Source organism: Acromyrmex echinatior, chromosome 2, assembly GCF_024713525.1.
Source record: "Acromyrmex echinatior isolate Ae372 chromosome 2, ASM2471352v2, whole genome shotgun sequence".
NCBI lineage: Eukaryota > Metazoa > Arthropoda > Insecta > Hymenoptera > Formicidae > Acromyrmex > Acromyrmex echinatior.
The window spans coordinates 23,548,845-23,572,678 of record NC_141853.1 but is presented as its reverse complement, the minus strand read 5'-3'; the positions used below and the strand labels follow the sequence as shown (position 1 = coordinate 23,572,678).

The following is a 23,834-nucleotide window of genomic DNA, read 5'->3' as shown; positions in this document are numbered from 1 at the left end:
GTTAGCAATGTCTGACTAAATTAGTAATCTAAGTTACTTATTTACGAGAACACTAAGATCCATTTATAATATTAATACTTTAATAAAGTCTGGAGATCCTTTACGCGATTGACAAATAAACATTTATAATATTTTGAGCTGTAAGTTGCAGATTTTTCACGCAGACCAAAAAAGGGTACAGAATTAAACAATAGTGCAAGATTAATTTTGAATCGTGTTTATTTTATGGCAGAAGATCTGAAAATTTGAAATATAAAATTTTTATAACCGATTTAGCGTGGAATATTAATTATTCTACCATTTTGAGCGCGGTTTGCGCTATTTAGCCACGTATTCTTCGTTTTTTCCGATAACTATAGTTCGTCCGATAACTCGCTTCTCCGTCTATAATTAATTTAAATTATGAGTCACGGGACAAACGTTTATCGCGCCTCGTTATTGAAATAAACGCGCACCGTCGTTATAATCTCGACGCGAATTATTATTGTCCGAGAAAAGAAAGACGTCGCATAATAGCGCTATATCGACTCCGCGGAGTCATAAACTGGAAGTTTCATTGGCGATATCAAATATCGGCCGATCGTTATGTTTGCATTTGAACATTCTTTATGTATACATGCATACGTAGAGGGTGTCATAGAACCATTGCTGTCCTTTCTACAAATTCTTCGATCAAATGAGAGAGTCAATCTTTTTTACAAGAATCTGCATAATTATTTTGGAGCTATAAGATATTGAAATTCATGAATCCGTTGTGAGTTACACACGTTGAAAGTACGAATTATCATAAAAATAACAAGATTTCGTAATTAGATATTTATAGTGACAGTATACTGTGATAAATTAGAGTCATTCATCAAATTTTGATTAAAGAGAACTAAGAATCCAAGCTAAGAATTTATAGCATACGTCTGCAACACCCCATATACAGCTTCAGAGTACACAAGCAACCCTTGTCTCAATGGCAAAGGTCGCGCACGGCTGTCGCGATAGCAGCGATTCGATTTCTTTTTCTCCGAGAAATCAATCTCTGCGCTAATAATATATAGAGAGTAATGATACAATCAGAATGGAATATGATTCTTTAAAGATTTGCCCTCACGTCGACCTGGATCAATGATCGATTGAAATGAACGTCGCGTAATGACATAGAATGAAAAGCGTTCATTCTATTCGCAGAATCTAAATTACCGAAAGAACAATATACGTCGAATGCCTTCCGGCGAAAAATCTTTCTAAATTAGATCAGCCGCACGTTAATCCCCGCAGCAATTGCGAGAAGGATATAGGCAGTCGCTGATCCCTCATGATTAATTCATTCTGGAAATGATTAAACGGGAGAGGACAGTCCCTGTCTGTTCTTGAACGTAGGTTGGCGACCAACTTCTCCGTATTACCATAAGATCGTATTAATTGAATAATTATTTCCACTTATCTCTCATGCGATGCAAAAGAAGCATACAAAAATCATCCAGAGCGTTATGAAAAATGTAATATTTACGAACAGAATATATGTAGTTAATATGATTTTATGAATATCATTATTTATTTCTATATAAATATGAATTTAAATTTTTCAATTTTATAATGATAACATATTAAACAACAAAACTTTGTTTTACCGAATAAACTTCAATTTTCGAAAAATGATGAAAAGCTATTTTTACATAAAAGTTATTAAAGTAAAAATTGATGTAGTAAAAAAATATTAAATTCATCAGAATTACCAGCTACTTTTTTTTACACGTGTTTTTTTTTTTATTAACTCTTCCGTAATTCCATCGTCGAATGTTCGCATTGGATGACTTCGAAGCGTTTAGGCCAGATTGATCTTTTCGTCACGACTTTCGATGCACAAGAAGAGAGAGAGATCGAGAAGGGCATCGTTATTCGGACATTGCTTGGCAGCATTAATAATCCCCCCCATCCACAGCCGGTCTACGATCGCCCCCCCCTTTGTCATTGCGAGTTGAATAATCATTTCCATAGGGCGTTGCCTCCGTGCTTCAGGAGTTTCGTAACCTAAAATCTGGGAGGTACAATATCGCTGTTTTTCGACCAGCCGTCTCATCGCCCCGGAACGTTCCGATGTGCTTCGGTCACCGACATCTCGTGGATCGATCTGCGGGAGGTAAATGCGCCAGATCTCGTGTTCTGAAGCAGCACGAAACAGTTAACCGGAAGCTATGTATGGTGTTTTATGCTAAACGTGTACCAAACATATAATCTCAAAAATAAAAAATTATAGCTGTATAAAGCGCTTATTTCTGCATCTCTGTTCGCGTTTATTTAGGGATATAATAATTTCAACTGTCCGCTCTCTCGTGGCGAAGCGAAGGAAAATAAAGCGTAACGAAGCGTGTTTGCATATATATGCGTTCTACGAGCGATATTTTATCGCGTGTTACGACATTCATGTACGGTTACTCAAATGAGGGTGGCGACAGTTGAACACTATAACCCCTTCCATGCTCTTGATATATATCTCCCTTAAGCAGATATGCTAATTTTTTTCTTATTTTGGAAGGGCGTGCAATCCTTTGATGACACATAATGATAGTATCGCAAAAAATGTATGAAGTACATCCGCAGAAAATAAGTGTGTGTATCAATCAATATTTTAATTTAATAATGCATATGCCTTTATTATACTTAAGTTTTCGCATATATCTGTTTTCTTGTCTTATGTTTGCAAATGAAAAAAAAATCTTATAAAGTGACACGATTTTAAAAAATTTATATTACTTTATAAGATTTTTTGTCTTCACAAGTACCAAGTCTTTGCTTTTGTCTCTCTCTCTCTCTCTCTCTCTCTCTCTCTCTCTCTCTCTCTCTCTCTTCTACTGTATTGTTATAATACTATACTAAACACATACAATACTATGTATATAATACTATATTATACATTACACCTTTTAATTTTTATTTGATTAAAAAATATAAAAAATAAGAGCATAAAAAACCACAGCACAAGTTATAGTTTGTGATATTTAATTGTTATTACATAAATTAAAACATTAAACGTTTCGGCCACAATCTGGCCATCTTCAGTAATTCAATAATATTCTTAAAACGCAGAGTTACATCTAGTTGACATTAAATTCAACAGTCGAGAGTAATTAAATAAACATGTTCTTTTATATGTGAAGATGCTTCATACAGTAATGTTACAACGCCAATACGATTAAAAAATATATTTATCCTTGAATATATAATAGACATTTAATAACAAAACTATAATATTAAAATAATATTAATGACGTGTGAATAAAACTGTACACGGAAAAAATGACTTTACTAAAGTATCTAAAAATTTAGCTGGATATATTAAAAAAAATGTTCATTCCATAATTATTATAGAAAAGCAAGTTATTACAAAAACCATCAATTTCATTTAAAAAAGAAAACATTCGTGCTGTCAAAATGAATGCCTTAACGGCATTAAATCCCTTTACGGTGTTGCGTTACATTTATTAAGACCTAGTTTAGTTAAAAGGACGGCGAGGAATGATATAAAGTACACTATTCACACGCAGTCGTTCGCGTGCCTTGGTGAGATGCCACGCGCATTACTTGCGCGGCCACATTATCAGGATGAATTTACAACGTCGTTTGACGATCCGCACTTCACGGTCGGACCATAACGAACCTGTTAGTGCGGAACGTAGTTACGGCGCCCACACACAGCGAGGACGATTTTAGCCAGCATCTCAACGCGCTTTGGGCAACTGCTCTCTTTTTCCAAATAAATCTGAAAGCTGACGGTATTGTACGTGCTCTAGCTTTCCTTTAACGAGCTTTCGGCTAAGTTAATTACGGAATGACAAAGACGTGTCGCACGTCCGCGTATATGTAACGGAGGCAACGATGAAAACGATCCTTTGCGAATATAATCAAGAACCTTCGAAGACCGTAAACGATATTCTTGCTACTTTCAAGGCTTTCCAGTAGAATACTCGTTATGAATAATCAGTTCTTTGATTACGTAACATTATTTCTGCAATATTTCACTTCGTTGTTGTAATTTTACTCTTACATATTTCATTTTTATGATGACACTTGACATATAACAGATCTTGTTCAATTGATGATATTTTACTTAATAATTTTGCAAATTTAATTGCGTCTCATAGATTGTGAAAAATTGAACTGTACAAACGATCGTTTGTGCAATTCCACATTTACCCATTATTCGTCGCGAGACTAACAGTAAAATTGCGAGAGAATCGATATCAGTTTTGTTCCCATGATATTAATGTTATTTAAATTGTTATTAAATTTTAATGCTTTTGAATATTTAAATGAATGGCGATGGATGAAACTTTACAGTGCGTTCATTTTCAATCCATTTTGTCAATGATTGTCTACATTCGCACCTAAAAACAGTTTTATTTCACGCGCGATAATTAATCGAGCATTTTCTCGATTATTGGAAAAACGTGCTATATCATATGCAACGGATCTTTCTTGTAACAGTAAACGAAAAAGAGGCTAAAGAAAGATGGCTATTAGGAGTTGCCTGGTATGTGGGCGCACGTGTTTAAAACGCTTTCGTCAACTTCTCGATTTCGCCAAAATATACGAAAAAGGACTCACATATCCGTTTCCGTTCATAAAGACGTTCACAGCGGAACTGCGCAACGTCGCTGTCAGAACAGATTTTCTGGTATTTAGCCTTTCCTTAATTTCGTGGAAAACTAAGGATACTAATGATGACAATAATTAGCTCATTTCTATTACAAAATTAATTAATTAACTCTGAAGAAGAGATTAAGCGAAAGGCCAATAATCGAAAACATAAAATATTGATAAATTATTTAAAATAAAATAAATTAAACGAAACAAAATAAATAGCTTGTAGCTCCAAGAGTAAATGTGTTTCAGTACTTACAGAATTATTCAATTATATAAAAAGTATTTTATTTTACCAATATCAATATTGGCCGTTGATTTTTCCTGATAATAACTGATAAGCGCATATTTAATAATTTATTTATTTAAGAAGATGCAATTAATACATTATGCAATTATTACATTATGCAATTATTACATTAACAAATATAGAATAATTATAAGACAATTAGAAATAAAGAAAGAACGTCATGCACACAAAAGACGATTTTGTTGAAGTATCTAACAATAAGAATATAGTTAGATATATATATAAAAGAACTAAAAATAATTTTGTAGAACGCTAAAACTGATTGTTAGAATATTAAAACTTTCTACAGCAATGCTCATCGTGCTTAAGATTTCCACATTATTATTTTAATCCAAGAAAATTATCTTCAGATTCTGTATTTAACTAAATTTTTTAATACTTCAGTAAAATCATTCTTTCCGTGTAGCAAAAGGTAAGTTTATCACGATTAAATTCGCGCGAGAAACTTCAGCTTCCAGAATCGCTGTTCCTCGACATCGTCATATTCTGTCCTGTTTTTGGTGGTCCTCAAACCTTCGACTGTAACTCATAATCAGCTAGTGATTTGACTTCGAAGTCGGCAACCGAGATTAATTCAGCCCTTCGAACACCTACGTAGAAATGGAAGACGGTAATCCGACACCCGGGTTGTCAGCCCGGCAGGAAACAGACCGGGAGACCATGGAGGATGAAGAGAAGGAACGGACGCGAGTATACGGAAAGAGCGACGAGCGGTATAGCTCGCGAGTATCACGACGAACGGTCTCGGAATTCGCTTACGTCGATATATTTCATCGTCGCGCGAATCGTAAAGGAGCAAACGTTCTTCCGGTTGGCGCACGTCTACTTTACGACGTATTATAATGATCGACGTCGGCGCGCACCGAACCGTTACCATCTCGGAGTGCTGTCGCGACCGACGTTAATGCCCTCCGGAGAGGGCGCGTTTTTATTTCGCGATCCCGGCACAGCCCGAACAAATCGAACAGCGCGTTTCGAATTAGTGGGCTGGAGTCGCACTCTCCCGAGCTCTCGTATCCTACAATCGGCGCGCGATGATTGCTTTCGATTTGATCCGATTTCGAGCAGCGACAAGGATGACGACGAGAGGGGGAGGGGGGGAGGAAGAGGGCAGCGAGGTCGGGCAGTTGCATTTGCACGCTCCATAAACGATTAATACGCTCTCTCGTCACGTCCCACGTGTCGGATGACGACGGCGTAACGCGCGAGAGTATATACATTCTCTGCTCTCGCGAGAGATCGACTGCTCTCTCCCGCGACAGGAAGGTCCTTCCCCCCCCCCTCCCCTTCCTCTCCCCCCCGGCTTCGCTTGGACGAAGTGTTCCCATGCGAATATTATGGGCGTGATGGGCTCGTTCTCGGCCATGACACACTCATTGACTATGGATACCTTATACTTATCGTACTTATAATCTCCATATTCATTAAGATGACATGCATGCATTATATGTAATCAGATTAATTATTTTATTAAAAATTATAATGTAAAGGTAAAAAGAATTGAAGAGGGGATTTGTGTCAAATTTTACAATATTCTCTTTAGTTTATGTTATGAAATTTATATTATGAAAAGGGATTAAGGGATAAAGAGATCAAGTATTACGAGAAAAAATACAAAATATAAATTATTGTTCGTGTCCACATCTTTGTAATTAAAATATATGAATACACAATCTCATGTTGTTTTGTAAAAAAATCTTTTATTGTGTCCGTTTAATGGTTATTTCATTATCGTATTAACCATATAGATGATATCGAGCGTGTATACTTTCTATTTGTTTAAAAAATAGAATTAATAAAATGAAAACGTGGTATACAAATGTAGTTTATATGGTTTCTCTTTTTTATAATACTCGTATTGATATTTTGAATACGAATAATGCTAAATAACTTACCTTTCCAACTCAGTTCTCTTTAATTCTTCTATATATATCGTACAATTATTCTTACAAACAGTTATCTCAAATACGTAATACAAGAATTTATTTTAAGACAGTTAATTTGCTAATGACTGCTGTAATTAATTATATCGTAAAATAATACAATCTGAAAATATTAAATATAGTTGTATATTTGCTCTAAAATTAAGATTGACGTGCGGAATATCTCTCGCGAAAAAACATAAGCGGAGAAATCTGTAAGAAATCTGTTTTATTTATTGCAACAATATCATTAGCAATTACAAATTGATGTCTTCGCAGATCGTGATTTCGCACGTAGATCCCTAGTCTTAAAACAGATTCGGTCGATCCCGAAATAAATGTCGCCGAAAGCGATATACATAACGAGGATGCAGAAGGTTGTTAAATGGTACCAACGAGGGGGAAGTTGTGGTACGCCATTAACACCAATTGTGGTTTCATCAATTTTCATCCGGGCTTTTGGACCGGTACCGAACAGCAAAGGTGTCAAGCGTGACGCTCGGCAAAGCGACGATTTTCGATCAGCCACGTTTACCAGCTGCGCTCCATGATGTATCAAGGACAGTCACGACTATTTCGTGAGCGGACGCGTGTTACAGGCAATAATTACTGCAGCTTTGTGTGGTCCCGAACATAGCTTATACAAGACTGGCTTCGACTAAACTGCGTATTATTAAAGCACACATATGGCGCGTGCATACATTTACCGTACGCTGTATATCTGTAGTATAAAATCAGTAATTTGTTAGCAGTAACTTATACCAGTCACTCAGTACCGACATCAATTAATTAAACCAAAACATTTATTTTAATTGATCAATATTAATTTATTAACAATAACCAATTGCGAAATTATATTGCAGATTGTAGACATACATTATGAGAAATGACATTCGGGGAAAGAACGATTGTATTGAATTTTTAGATACCGAAGTACTTAAAAATTTAAGTGATAGATCTGAAAATAACTTGATTGAGTCACCGTAATAATTATACAGAATCATTCAAACAATGCTGGAAAAAATTTGAATATCCTATGTTTGAACGTATTATATTGATAATTATTTTGATAATTCAACAGAATATATTTTCAGATCTGTGTTATTGAATTTATAAATATATTTCATTAAATCATTCTACTGCCCATATTACAATCGTAAAAATAATCGTTATGGTGATGCTATGAAAGTATATTTATAAAACTATCACGCGCGATTCAAAGTGTCAATTAGTAATTCCATGAGTAACGTTGACTTAAGTATTAATTAACGCGTACGTCAAAGAATTTTCGAGTTACTGAGTAACGCTCTCGGTCGCACCTCAATATTCCACCAGTTAGTTTCCTAACGATAAACAACAAACTACTTCGACTACGTGCGACGGTCCTTCATATCTTTCGCACGTTACCGCGTTACTCCTCGGCGTCAAAGACGACGGTAATTGCGCCTCCTGCGCAATATACGTTACTTACGAATCTCTTAATTAATTCGTGCCACGACCCGCTCGGGAATTACTTTCACATCGCCAAACACGCGCATCCTTATCGTCCTCTCGCTCCCGTGGCTCCTCTGGAAACTCGTCATCCTCTTCTCTCCCCTCGTACTTGGCATCCTCGTGCTTGGCGTTCTTGCTTCCGTCGAGCGACTTCGTTTAGCGAAACTTGCCGCTGAAGCAAGCTTATCTAATAGTCACGGCCTCCGCACACAAATCAGGTAATATCGAACGTCTAATAACTAATTAGCAACTCCGCGGCGCTTGTATATCTTTACCTGACAATCAGATAGCAAGAGTATTATCGGTAATAAAAGACCGATTTTATATACCTTATATAGAAGATTTTTAACACGCGTATATATTAAAATCATTCCTGTTTTTATTAAATACCTTGTTTCAAAAATGATGGAAAATAATATATTTCTGTAAAAGTAAACCGCGCGACGTCGACATAGCAGAGGCAATTCGGTATTCGATAAATGCATTCGAAGAGACTCTATTAGCGCTATTTGTGTCATTCTATCCTCATTGTTTATTGGGTGTAAAACAAGGATAGAATGACACAAACAGCGCTTATTGTATTTCCCCGAACACATCCTATGTGTTTACATATTATATAGTGGTAAAAGCGTGTGCCTGAAATAGTATCGTATACGATTTAACCAAACATCACATCTCTGCAAAAACGTTACGTTTATTTCTGTTATTTTCGAACAATGCCCGCAGCAAATCACGTCGAGCAAAATTGCAATGGTTTATCATTAAGCGTAATCTACAATAAGGCAGTCGCAAATTTATTTTAAAAAGTTACAAAAACAGTCGCACGTCATCGTAATATCGTCGTAGTATCATAATATCGTAGTGTCAGTAATAAAAGATCGATTTTGCACTTTGTGTAAAATATTTTTAATACGCTATGTTAAATTTATCGCATTCTTGTTTTTATTAGATGTCTTGCTTCAAAAATGATGTGGAAAGTAATATATTTCTATAAAAATAAACCATATGACATAACTGGCATGGACAATCCGTTATTCAATATGTTTGCGTACTGGTAGTGAAAGCGTGTGTCTGAAATAGTATCATATACGCGATTTAACCAAATGTCGCGACTCTGCAAAAACGTTACGTTTATTTCTGTTATTTTTGAACAGTGTCCGCAAATCAATGTCGAGCGAAATTGCAGTAATTTATCACTTAAGCGTAGTCTACAGTCGTAAACTCATTTCGAAATCACACAAACGGTCATAACATCGACTATTGACACTTCTAATTGGCTATCGCGACCGCTTTTGCAACTTTAAAATAATCGTGAACAAAAGATAGTACCAATTATATTCTGCACAAGCTATAATTGATTGTGTAAATTATGACTTTAAAATAAATTTATAATCATACTGTAGAGCGGTTAATATCACATATTAAGCGTATGAGATATTAACCTTTTATAAGGAAAATAAAGTATCAGAACAATATTATTTCTCTCAAAAGTAATGTGTCTTTAAAATATTAATATACAAATTATGTAATATAAATTTTACATTTTCTTGCATTTCGTACCCCTCAAAATTGATTACATTTACATTAGCCAAATAATAGATCTATGGTAGCATGGAACATTTCAGCAATATTGCAGCTGTTGCAACATTACTGGGATGTTTCATGTTCTAATCATGATCTCTAATATCACAAAAGCATGTATAAATATCTAATTAACTCACATTTCGCGACTACATTTTTCTCTGCACACTGCATTCAAATAATCATTATACCAATAGAAATTTGTAATCAAAAAGTGAAGATGTTAACAAAAAGCGCGTAGAACTCGCGTCACGTTTGGACAATAAAAATTTCACTGTTTCCCACGGTGGGACGCTAATGGCCTCGAACATTCTTGCACGGTGCAACTCTCTTTCGAGACGCCGCGCTAATTTTATCCCGTTAGACTTGGTGAAGCGAGCGACACGTGGCGATATAAGTGTCTCTTGAAACTAATGAAGTATAATATACGTAACGTGTTCCATCCAGCGTTCTATCATAACGTTACTTTCGCGATAGCCTTACTTCCTATACATCGAACATCGTGATGTCTTATATCAACATATACTTTCTGAAGGAACGCTCGACAATCTTTGATTGTGAAGCAATATCAACAATATCAATTATTATATATATTATGAAAAATATTGCACCAACGGCAAATATGGGTGTTTCCTACTTCGAATACTTTCATGAGTACTTTCTTTTAATTTACAGGAATCTCAGGTAAATCTCACATAAGTGATGTTCCAATCAAATATGTATCTTCAAGTATATAAATCAGATCTGTTCAAAACTTAGCTCGCGAACTAACACTGTTATCTCTTTGCATCGTTTCTCATCTCGTTAAACGAGACAAAGAGAAAACAAAAAGAATAGACGCTAGATTTTTGCCCAGTGAGCCTGGCTGTTCTAATGAGTATCCTTTTTTGCTTTTTACCTGTTATCCTCAACGAAACAGAGAAATAAGAACGTTTAGGCCTGAGCATAGACCTTTACATAAGCTCAGATCTACAATAAGTATAGTAAGTCTTAAACCATAAGAAATTAACCAATTACAGTCTAATGTAAGGAGAATAATCGACTATAATTTGTCAATTTCTTACGAAGCTACATCTATTGTATATCCGAGCTGACGCATAACCCTGGTTCTATATTACTCACAAATCGATTACAAGCTTGTTGCGGCAATCAATCTAAAGCGTCAACTTTAAAATAAATTTAAAACAAAATAGATTTTCTACAATAAACGTTAGTAGTCTTAGTTACCATTCATATCATAGTGGTAAATCAGAATTATAAGTCATCATAAATCTTAGAAAATTTATATCCAGCATAAATCATATTAAATCGTTATATCACAATATTTCAGTTAATCAGAAGGACGATAGTTTTCAGAGAAAATAACAATACTCTATATGATTGGTCAGTTATAACATAATCTAAGTTTTAAATCATAGGAAATGGAATTTGACCATCTTCACGCAGTCACTGACTTATTATTGCTTTATGACACACAACTGATTTGTTTAAACTCGCTTCTGCTCCTTCTAACCTATTATTAACGGTTTATTGTAGAAAGCATTTAGAGTTCAATTAGTCCTCCATTTCATTTCATGTAAAATAATAAAAAACTCTGATTGGTTGATAATTCTTTTATGCTTTATACATCTGTATACTCTAGCCTTTTAGCTTGTAAGTTAAGTTTTGAACAGACCTGCTACACACAGTAATCAATTGGTTCTGTGACTAGCATGACTTGCGCGAATATCCAACTTTCGTCGACCTCAAGAAAAATCTGGTACATTCTTCGGTTTATATCTCAGTTGCTCACGGATCGACTCCCGCTGCCAGTAGAATCTTGCCTAAGGACGTTCATTTTTATCGGTAGTATGATTCCCTGGGCGATGCCATAGTGTTGATACGCATCTTTTCCGTAAGCCACGTTTACTTCTTCGGCCCGTTGACCGGGTTTGCCCATGTTCGACGACGAGCTCGCCGGCGAAGCGGTCGAGGATGCGCCCGCGATACCTTGCAGCGCGTTGAAACTCTGCATCACCAAGTGAGAAGTGGTCGACGTTGTGATTTGCGTCGCGATTGGAGGCGAGCCTTCGATTTGGCCAGGGAGAGCGCTATTAGGAGGCTGGGGCTCGGCTAGAGATGCGTTGCTTATTATCGGCGCCGTAGGCACTGTTTTATCAGTTCGCACAACCGGTGAAGCGATTGATCTTGCCGCTCGCGAAGTCGATAATATAGCAATGGAAGGATTATCCGCTCGAGTTGTCATCGGATGTGAAGAGACGGACGTCTTTGCTGACGCACGTGGTGATAACGAGTCCTCCGTTTCCGATGTCCGTAAAACTGTCGCGGACTGCGTCTTTCTCGCCAAATCGACCTGAGCCTCAGCCGAGCGCGTCTCTGAAAACGGCGCTGTATGAGCGCGATTTTTTCTGACCGGGATTTGCGGGCTCATCGGTACAACTCTACCAGCGCTATCCGGGATACCCGTAGTTTTAGGCGGCGATTGTTTGACGGGGACAGCAGCGATTAGCTGCACGGAAAGTGGCGATTCATCTCGAGGGTTGTTAGCGTTGGTCCTCACCTGATCTTTGACGTTTCGACCGTTGGCATTACTAGGCACGGACGATTGAAGATTGCTCGCGGAGAAATTATTCGTTGTCGGCGATGCGAGGACGTTCACCGAGGTTGCGGAAAGATCGTGAGTCTGATCACCGCCGTTCCTTACGGCGGCGAGATTTGGATCACCGTTGGGGAAACTGGCGAAGCGCGCGATCGTTTCTCGCTCTTCAGCTACTTGAGGAGCGAAAGGTATTTTCCTTTCGATGGGCTTTACAGGCACTCTGTTTTTCGACGCGATGCGATTCTTTGCGACCCTACTGTCTCTTCTCTTTCTAGAATTATTCGTCGTGGCGCTTGGACGTCTCTCCGGAAAATGCCTGCCTCTCATGGAGATCGATTCTGTCTCCTCGCTTCCGTTCCCGTCCTTGTCTTCATCTTCACAGAACTCCGAGTCCTCGTAAACATCAGACTCGTCCTCCTCGTTTTCCTCGACAATAGCGCTAGCTTGTATCCATTCCCTGATACGATCCTTCTTCTTCGAATGATCCACCGTTGTCTCGATCCCGTACGTCGTAAGTGTGTGGAGAAGTTGATTCTTCTCCTCTAAGGAACTGTGGAAGCTGTACATAGACGGACATAGCTCGTCCCTCTCGTCGGCGCCGCCTGCAGATATAAAAAGAAATGTCGCTAAGATATCATGACATATCGCCGATATTATCGCGATGTAACGTCAACTGACCGTTCAACGCTTTTTCGACCCCGAGTTTCGCTAGCCATCTGTCTTCTAAATATTTATTTACTTCCAACACGCTGACTGGTCGCTTGTCAATCTTCGGGTCCAACAGCCTCTTGAACATTCTTTATAAAATGCCAAAGTATTTATTTAGTTACGTGCTTTATCACTGTTACGGATGTATCCAAAGGAGGAAAAGAATTTGAAGGGTTCAACTCTCCCCGAAATTTTTCTTTTATATTTTACCTCACTATATTTTGTTTATTTTTTCAGGAAATAAAATAAAAATTATAATTTATAAAATCTTTTTTTAATTTCTTTCATTCAAAATCAAGACCGAAACAGAGACGTTCTAAATTCTAAGCTCTAAAATATCAGAAAAAGCAATTTGTTAAAAATAGCGAAAAATTGCTATTTGTGTGATAATAAAAAATTGATAAACCATCCTCCTTCTGAAAAAATCCTCTATACGCCCATTATCTTTATATTATGTATGTGTATCTTTATATTATGTAAAGATGTATGTGTGTCACAACTGAAAACGTTATAAAAAATATAAAAATTTTATGAGTTGTTTTATACTACGTTTGAATTTTTATGTTACTTAAAATTCTTATTACAAGATATAAATTCCTAGTCGCTTTATTACGAACAACACGATACTCTTAACAATTTTATAACAATCAAAAGAAAGCGCTTGAAAAGTGATTGAATAATAATTAACTATATCGTATGTTCGAGATGCACATTGACGCGACTGCATGGCGCTTAATTTCGCATTCTCAGATGAAAACTCCCAAATGAAAACTCACCTCTGCGCCCGTGAGCTGATCAGCTGAAATAATTTCGGTTTCTTGGCGATGTTAAGCGTCGCGTTGTGCCAGTTTTGATATCTGGTGTAGCGCGGGTCGTCCATCGCTGCTTTCTGCCATGGCAGGCATCCGGTCAGGCAGACAAATAGGACAATACCGAATTGCCAGACGTCGTGCGACGTGCGAGCTCTGAAAGTCATCCGTCCGTCATCGTTAGAACGTATATATCCTCAGCGACAGTGTCCGAACTACATTTCAACATTGAAAAAAAATGTTCTGATTAAATCAAAAGAACTTAACAAGACTGACATTTTGATGAGAGCAAATAGAGAAAGTTATGACAATCAGAAATACTGTTCGATCTCTCCAAAATATCATTTTGTTAGGTCCTTTTATGGATTTAATCAGAATATTTTTCTCGGTGAAATATCATACATGTCACAATACATCAACAGCGTTTTTATATTTAATCAAAATTTTGGATACGGAGTATTAAAAAATTAGAATTTCGAAACTTCTCAGAAAAGATCAGAAGAAAGTAGCATAAAATTGAGTGCTCACTTTCTCTCTCACGATAAGTAAAGTTATGAGTAACAATATCAATGATAATAATAGCTTTGTTGTGTGTGTTTTGTGTGTGTGTGTGTGTATGTGTGTTGTGTGAACGCATTGCAACAATGATTTGAAAAAGCAGTACAGTAGTATATAATACGTGACAAACTATCAAATGCACACAACAGGCATGGCTGCAGTTGATTTAATGCCTAGCTTGAATAGTAAGTACATGTAGATATATGTAAAATGTACAATAGTACAGTTGCGAAATGTAAATGTTTACCTTATGTAGAGAAAATGCAAATTATTATGCTATTTAATAAGAAATGCTCTTGATATATTCATATTCAAATATACAATACAGTACATCGTAATATTATTCTTGAAAATAAAATCTATCCATAACACAATGAGATCCCTGAAGAGCTATACTTTTCACTCAATTCAAGAAAATCGAGATCAAGATGGATCTGAATTTTATCCTACTTTCCCCTTTTCTTTCCAGGCCTTCAATTTTATCCTACTTTCACTTAATCTTCTTTCATTCTTCCAATTCTTTTGCGTGCATAAAAATATCACGTGACAACAAAAGTAGTACATATAAAATCAATTACAGCATATGTATATATAATTACTTGTACGTCTCATCGGTGTAGATCTGCAATACCTCAGGCGGCGAATATGGCAACCATTCGTTATGTCTTCGTACGACGGTGTTAACCCGTCTAGTCTCGCCGAAATCGCACAGCTTGATACGCGAAAAATCACTACGAAACACGAGTATATTGTCGAGTTTGATATCACGATGCACTAGTTCACGGCTGTGTATGTGATGCACCGCGGCAGCGAGCTGCCTGGCCACCCTCTTCGCGTGCAGCTCGCCCAACCCTGTTTCCGTCACGTTCGACGTGAGATCGCCTGAAAATCGATGACACGGTAACTGAAATGTATTTTTGTGCAACGACAACGCGAATGTCATGTTCTTTGGAATGACATCGTTTTATAAATCGTTTTATAAATGATATTGCATATTGGGAAATATTTAGAGCTATTGTTTAGTCTTTTCATTGCGCAATAAAAGAAGTATGTAAAATTGCATCAACGATAAATGCAAAATTGATACGATTTTATATATAATTTATATACGTAAGAATAGGGCCGTAAAGTTGATTAGGTATTGATAAGAGATCGGAATAGATACGAGAACAGTGCAATAGCTGAGATAACTAATTATAGATGCTAAGAACACATGGCAGGAGGTATATCTATAAAGTCTTGTTTAAATCCCGATTGGTTCCGTAATTTATCTTCTGCCCTCAATGTATATTTATCCGATTTTATATATAATTTATGTATACATATATAATTGTTATACTTATTCTCTTAATTAATATATTTATAAATAATTTGTAAATTAGAGTACTTTTTAACAATATAGATAATACTTACAGATTTAATGCAAGTATCAAAAAATATTATTTCTTCAAAAATAGATTTAATTGATTTTTTTTAATCTACGATATATTTCTTTTGCAATATAATTAAATAAATTTCCTGTGTTGCACGATCGTAAATAATTTTGATTAAATGAAACAAAATATGCTATAACTCATTTGATATAAACTCTGCGCCAATTTATAGAGATAAGAAAATAGATTATATAGTGGAACTCAGAATTCAGAACTAAAAACTTAATGAACGGCGTCTGATTTGTGAGATGAGAACAAAAAGTCGTCGCGCGCGTGCAAGCGAGCGTTGTAAAAAAAAATCTCACCGAGTGGGGCGTATTCCTGACTGAAAACGTAGAAGCCGGCCGTCTCGAACGCCACGTCATAGGTGGTTATAATATTTCTGTGTGCCGACAGATGTAACCCATAATGAAATTCCCGAAAGAAATCCGAGATGCCGGTATACGCCTTCGGCAGGGCCTTCAGCACCATCTCGGTCTGCGTACTGCGATGCTCGGTCAGCAGGATTTTGCCGAACCATCCCTCGCCGACGATCTGCAGGATGTCGAACTCGTCGATCAGGTTCACCTGTCCCAGAAAATAGTTAGCTCTCGACGCGCTGCCGCACATGACGTGGTCGTGATCGATCGAGAGTCACGTCGTCTGCTTTTCGAGCCGCGAATGACGGATGAAGAGAAACCCAAACGTTCACCAGTCGGATCGTAATGACGCTCAAACCCGAGAGACCTCGTACCTCGGGACAAAGGATGCGGCATATACAACGTCACGAGGGAAATGCAATCCCGATGGGAAACGCCAGGGATCCCGCGAGCACAACGACGGTGCGTTATCCGCTGCACGCTGAATACGACGCGACGCCCATACGGCCGACGCCGATCTCTACGCAACATCTATTTTTACTCCAACGCACGCTTCGAACGCACGTTTTCATCCCGATGCGAACCCGACATACAAGACGGTTTCCCCTTAATACTGTTTCGTTGAACCACATATCTTTATTTCGACTAAATAGAATCTATCTAGACTATAGAGAATTGAATAAAAGCTACGAGTTTTTACTTGAGAAATTCAAATTACTTTTTATTTTGATATGCTATACAATAGAAAATTTTTTATGTTTATACGCATTCTTTTTTGTGATTTAAATAATGTAACCCTAATCGGAACAAAAATTCGTAGTGTTACGAATTTTAAAAGCTGTAACTTTATTTAGAAAATGAACGAAAATTAAATTTAAAAAAGAATTTTAATACCCATAGCGAAAAATCACATTCACATCACTATACTCACGGAAAATTGAAAATTCAAAATAAACTCACAATAATTACGGATAATTTGCGATATTATTAAATGGAATTATCAAAAAGGTCGCAGTAATATCATTATTATCTATATATGTTATAGTAATGTCACAATAAGGCGTAATTTTTATCACATTGTAGTTTCATAATGACGTCATGGCGATATCATACCTGTGAGAAAGCGGACATCTGCACGTCACCGTGACTTTATTATGCTATTATAGTACTGTAACATCTTTGCTATAGGAAAGAGCTTAAAATCTCTACTTTCAAAACTGTGTCTTTTAAATTTCTGCGAATTTGATCATTTTAAAATTTTCCAGTGAAATGAATCTCAAATTCTATTTAACTTCTGTGTCATCAAGATTGTAATTAAAGCTATATGATTCAGTATTAGAGATACAAAGTCACGAAGTAATCCAACAACGACGAGTCACAAACGTTGTCTTCGTCATGGATCCTCTGTTAGAGAAACATTGGTGCAATGCCAGGCAGGAGAATGGCCGTTAGAACTCGGTTCGAGCGAACATAATGAAATGCTGCTCGTTCGCGAATCCTATTTCTGGATCTCAATGTCTCGAAACTGGAAAAGCTCTGCTTGTGACTACCGCAGCCATTGTTTAGGCTTTATTCTCGAGGAAAGCGCGAGAGACTTTAAAGAAATGCCATAGGAACTGACAAAGGAAAATCCAATTGTGACCGGTTTTTCGCGGAAGAGGACTAAATAGAAGACACGGAAAGAAAGGCATTACCTTCTCGAGCTCGAACTCCCGTATTCTGTGAATGGATCCTCCGATCGCCTTCTTCATTCCACTCATCTCGATAATTCGCAGTTATTATTTTTTTCACCGAGAATAGATGTTCTGGTTCGACGCACGGACTCAATTGCGACGACTAGACGTTACATCTCGTATCATAAATCTCGCAGTATCATCGGTCATCGTTCCGAAAAAATCCCGCTCTTCAAAACGTATCCAATCCTGTAAAACGTAACGTTTGATTGATGTATGAGACTGACATCGTGATGAAAGGAGTAATAAACATAAATAGAAATAATCATGTTACGGCGAATGTTCGTGTTGTACGAATTACACGCGTCGGTTAATTCACGTGCACGATAACAACATGAAAAGGATTCCAACCAATTATGGTAGTAATATACATGGAAAGAAGTAGGACGCGATGGAAATCAGACGAATATACTTTGTCGTAAAATGAGAATCTAACGACGCGACATTTCTGACGGGAGACCGTTAACGGCATGAAATCGTCATTCTGCAAGTGCGTGCTGTCGATGCAGCCGGCTAGTATTTTTGTGTACAATTGTTGCGCAAGATGAGTGTGGCTGCAAATTTCACAAGGAATGCACACGATATATATATATATATATACGTATGATTTGGCAGATCGCACCCAGATCGACAATAGATACAAGATGAGCGTTTCCGAAACATTTCTAGGAAGTGGAAAGCGATTCTTTTGACGTAATAAAGACGTTACATCATTCGTGAATAATAAATCGATATTCCGGATTTCTCCTCTTGTCATTTTTTATTTGCCCAATAAAAATAAGCGCGCACGTGTCTTTCTTTCATCTCGTCAAGATACGTATCATATTATCCAAACAGAACAATAAACGTCAAAACGATGTTAAAATAAATCGTTGATTTAAAAGTGACTTTTCGTAATCGTTTTAAAGCTGTTTTGACGTCATTTTAGTATCATGATGACGTCAAAATGACTCCAAAATGGTCACTAAAAGTATAAACTTTTTAATCATTTGCGATTTATTTTTGTTGTTTTGCTTGGAGAGAAAAATGTCATATATTAAATTTTAAATGATTGTTTGAATAACATCAATATAATATTTATGGAAAATATAATATTTATGGAATATTTATTAAAAAGGTATAATAATTGAATTAATAATTCTTGTATCAAATAAATGTATTTGCATTTAGTAAATATTTAACACTAGCACTATTCAAACCAATATTTATTAAAATTTATATATTTTTCTCTCAGAGTATATACAAGAATTAGGTAATGTTGTAAAATTTAAAACAAGACATTTACTTTATTTGATCTTGAAAAGGCAGGGTTTAATTAAATAAAAAATTTTATGCCAGTTCCTATTATGTAGATTAACTTTATGTAGATTAATCTTATTGCCAGCTTAACTTATTTTTTATCTTTTTCCAGTTCAAAAAATTAAGGTAAGTAATTACTAAAGTGTAAGTTAAATCAAGATTAATGTAAATCTCTCTACATTGATAAAAACATTATTAATTCGACAAACGAAATTCTTAATTGCCAGACTATCGCGCGCGTATAAAGGTTTCTCTCCGTTCCTTAAAAATGCTTCCATATGATAATCGAGGAAACAAACGACAAGTAACCAATAAATGCATTTTATTCAAATCGCGTTCATATCGGTGAACGGTTGATGGAACTCGTGAATCGGTCTCCCGTCGTTATTTATGTAAACACCGTTCACGATTCACGGAAACACGAACACTCACAGCACGGGGTTGTCCATGCAAATTTACAGATCGCGTGCACCACCCCGTTTCAGTAATCCGTCCGCATGCCACACTGGGATTCGAGGAAGTACTCGGAGCAGTGGAGACACGAAGGAGCACAATTAACACCGCTGAGAAAGCGTGTGTCCCCGTCCGGGAGGCACATCTGCGGGTGAAATCCGCAGAAAACGCGGATACGCGCGTCTGGAAAATCTATGTTGAGAGATAAGTCGGTGTCTTTTTCTCCCTCTCATGCATTTTATTCAAATCGCGCAAATCGAGCGGCCACGCACCTCGAATGATCTCACAACTGGTCTACCGTGTTCGGTGCACTGTTTGCCTGTCTGCAGTATTTATAAAACGCTAACCGGAAAGCGCGGTTGGCGAGCTGATCTTGGCGTCTTGCCGGCTTGCTCGCGCACCCATCATCTCTTCCTAAGGGCGCGCACCATGTTGCGATTATTGTGAATCCAATTAACTCCACGCCATCGGGATTTGAGATCGCACCAACGAATTTTAAGTAATCAATTACATATTTTATTCGAAGTTTTTTTCGAACTCTGAATAAAAATTTAAAATCATATTTTAAATAGATAAGAGTTTACTTATCATCGAAGCTAATTCTAAATAATTTGCTGATATTGATATCGTCTTGTGTGTCATATTTTCAAGTTATACAAGAGATTTACATTAAATAATAATAAATATTAAACCGATATATTTATGCAGTAATAAATATTAAAATAGTAATTTTTTGTAATGAGCAAAAATCTCATAAGCTGTGATTTATATTTTATTTATGCGCGAAAGTAACTGTTTATGTATACGTGAGGTTGAAGAATGGAATAAAAATGGAAATTGCTTCTCATGATGTCATTCAAGCAGTCTTTTGTATTATTGTGAAATCTATAAAGTGTGATAACAGTAAGATTAGTTATTAGTTTATAATTCTAATAAAAAAAATGATTGCGTTTTATACTTGATATCGACACTTTCGATAGTATTGTTAGTAAGTGATTATTATATACATATACACAAGTATGACTAAGTACGTATAAAACAGTAATGATAAAACAGTATCATCAAGTACTTTCAACGCTTTATCGATAATTCTAGCGCACAAAGGTTAATTTTTACTGGTTTTCCCATGAAGAATGCGATGAGAATGTAAATAAATTCTACATTTCGTGTGTACGAAAAATTACCATATCGTTTATGCCATAGTTTTTGTATATCATCGATCTATTTATTTTACATCGCATATGTACACATTTAATATGAATTTACAAGCGTGCAATAAAATTAAATATTCATCACGCGTTGCCCGAAATGTATGACGTTGTGTAATTCCAAAATCAACATGTCTGGATTTGTGATATTAGCAAATCGGTAAATCTGACATCGCCGAATTCACATTAATGCCTATATATCATTGTAAAAATATTTCTTAGATATTCTTTAACAGACAGTTTGATGAATGTTAATCGTTTTTGAAAATCTCATGTGGTCATATAAAAATCACCATTATTTGTAAAATTAATTGTAAGATTATTCCGATATTTTAATTTTATTTATGTACGAGATGTATACATGAAAGATTTAGACGAGTAAACATTTCAAGGCTTTTCGAAGAAAATCATTTTACAGTCGCATATTTAGATTGCATCAAATGCATTTTAATGACTGCACTATATTGAATACCATCTTACGACATCATGCGGAGAATCACAGAACGTCATCAAAAGGGATTAACCGACGGAGAACGCTACCATCACAGTTTTTCATCCATTTCCATCTAAAATTATAACATGACATTTTCTACATTTCCTTTCTTTTCTTGTCATGTTCTTAAAATATTTATACATTTCAATAACGACAAATATATATTGAAAAACTCAACTAATCAACTACCACAATAAATCTGAATTCTCAAAATAAAAATTCTAATATAACATACTTATATATTTAATTACATATATAATAATGTGTGGTTGATCATTTACAAGACAATACGAAAATTCATAACATCAGCAAAAAATTTATCTCAAAAAAACTACTGTGCAGTAACGCCCTCTCGAATACTGCAACTACAGCAAAAATCCGATAGTATTATTTGATGGTATTATTTATAATAAAATTTTTTTTTTTTTTTAAATTATACGTATATTATTATTTAATTATTATTTTTATTATCGAAGAAAGAATAAAATTCTCGAAGATCATAAGTAATTTAAAGACAAAACTGTTTTCTTGACGCGTATTCGATCAAAATTTAAATATTTAATGCAAAGTTGAACGTGAGATGAGAAGAAAAAAAATTAAGGAAAGATTTCATGTATTTCTATCTTAATCGCGTTTTCTTATTTACGATTTCTACATCAAGATGTATATATATATATATATATATATATATATATATATATATATATATATATATATATATTCGCATTCCAGATAAATAAGAGAGTTCAAAAAGAATTTAGTCGTATGTCATAAATTCTGAATTTTTTTCTAAAAAGTTTTGAAAAGAATTCATTTTGCAACTCAAAATGAATAACATAATGCGATTAATTATTTTATAATTCTTTTTAAATTCCCTGTGCAATCTGGAATATACAGTTTCTTGGGGAGGGGAGGGAGGGTCATGGCACAAAAAAAAACTGAAGCAGTAAAACGTAAACAATAAGCAAATTGCCAATCACAGTAGAGATCGTAAGATTATAACATAATTAGAAGCAAATCCAACATATTTTAATTTCCTTACAGTTGCTTATGTTTACATCTTATTGCTTAAATTTTTTATGTGCTTAATAATCATATCTAGGCTGTGTTTCGTTATTCACTGTGAATCGAAAAACTACGGTATACATAACTATAGATTAATTATCAATATTCGCAGTGAATATAACGAAAGTCTCGATAGCAGTATTCATAATCCGGTTCTTATTTTAAGACGTCTTAAATAATATCTTCAGATACTAATACAACTTTTTGGTTGACTCCTTAAAATGACATTTTAAGATAGTCTCAAATATAAGAATCGACTATGGGTGTTTTCCCATTGGGTGCATTTGACACAAGTCGACACAAGTGTCGTTCTATCCTTCTTGACATTCAGAGAATAATAAAGATAGAATGACACTTGTATCGATTTGCGTCAATTTATGTTATCAAATGGAAAGCCCTATGAATACCGATTTTAATCGAGGAGATTTCGATTGAACATTCGGCCGAAAGCTTCGTAATTCGCGCCATCGGGATTCACGATAGTGTCCGAGTTCGCAACAAGATGGCAGTCGCGGCGGACGACCGGCTGGCGCTGAGAGCGCGCGTCCAAAGTCAGGAGTATCGTGTCGTCGACTCAGTCGAGAGTACAAATACGTTACTACAGAGAGACGTTCCACCACGTTCCATAGCTTTCTCATGTGTCACCGCGTCGCGGGTGTGTGTACGCGCACGCCCGTCGTCATCTCGTAGTGTCGTGTTTTAACGCCGTCATCCGAGAGGGAGAAAAATAAAAGAAAGCCGAGATCCAGTACCGTCGTCATAACGTTGATCGCGGGAAATTCCGCGATCCCGGATCTTGCGCGTGATCGCGAGAGTGCGACGACTCCGTCCGAGAGAATAACGGAGAAACGGTCAAGCGGGCGACGCGACATACGTAGAGGTACGCTCTCCTATATACGTGCATGCTGCACGTTCATGCATGTGCTTGCGCGCGCGCGCGCGGTTGTACGTGAGGAAGCGAGACAGACGGTGGCGAATCAACGGAGAGGAGTGAAAGAGTCGGGCGGAGGAGGAGGAGGCGAGAAAAAAAGTGGGAAGTGTGTCGCGCGCTCGCGGCGCACCGTCGTCATCGAGGAAGGTGCCCGGAAGTCGCCTACTGCACGCGCGACTGCTGCGCGCCGACGAATAGACAAATAGACAAAGGGGAAAAAGTTACCGCGGGTGGGCGAGGTAGTCCT

General features: G+C 36.5%; 1 protein-coding gene across 4 annotated transcripts; it reads right to left on the bottom strand.

Moving 5' to 3' along the window:
* Positions 1–7,076: 7,076 nt before the first annotated feature.
* On the bottom strand, positions 7,077–20,223 carry LOC105153463 (uncharacterized). 4 transcript variants are annotated; one of them, XM_011068525.2, is made up of 7 exons: positions 20,163–20,223; positions 18,100–18,327; positions 16,352–16,613; positions 15,213–15,495; positions 14,023–14,211; positions 13,217–13,335; positions 7,077–13,140 (listed from the first exon to the last, which is right to left on the bottom strand). In XM_011068525.2, exons 2-7 carry the CDS (start codon positions 18,163–18,165, stop codon positions 11,720–11,722), a joined length of 2,340 nt encoding a protein of 779 aa, XP_011066827.2. In that variant the 5' UTR covers positions 18,166–18,327; positions 20,163–20,223; the 3' UTR covers positions 7,077–11,719. The 4 variants fall into 4 exon arrangements, with proteins under 4 accessions (XP_011066827.2, XP_011066676.2, XP_011066748.2 ...); XM_011068374.2 differs by having other exon boundaries at positions 19,870–20,207; XM_011068446.2 differs by having other exon boundaries at positions 19,897–20,207.
* Between the last annotated feature and the right edge of the window lie 3,611 nt (positions 20,224–23,834).

Excerpts from the sequence above, each read along its gene's own strand:
- LOC105153463 (XM_011068525.2), bottom strand. The coding sequence starts at position 18,165 with ATGAGTGGAATGAAGAAGGCGATCGGAGGATCCATTCACAGAATACGG. Across the intron at positions 14,212-15,212 it reads TACACCGATGAGACGTACAA|AGCTCGCACGTCGCACGACG; the intron begins GTAATTATATAT and ends GATGACTTTCAG. Across the intron at positions 13,141-13,216 it reads GGTCGAAAAAGCGTTGAACG|GCGGCGCCGACGAGAGGGAC; the intron begins GTCAGTTGACGT and ends TTATATCTGCAG.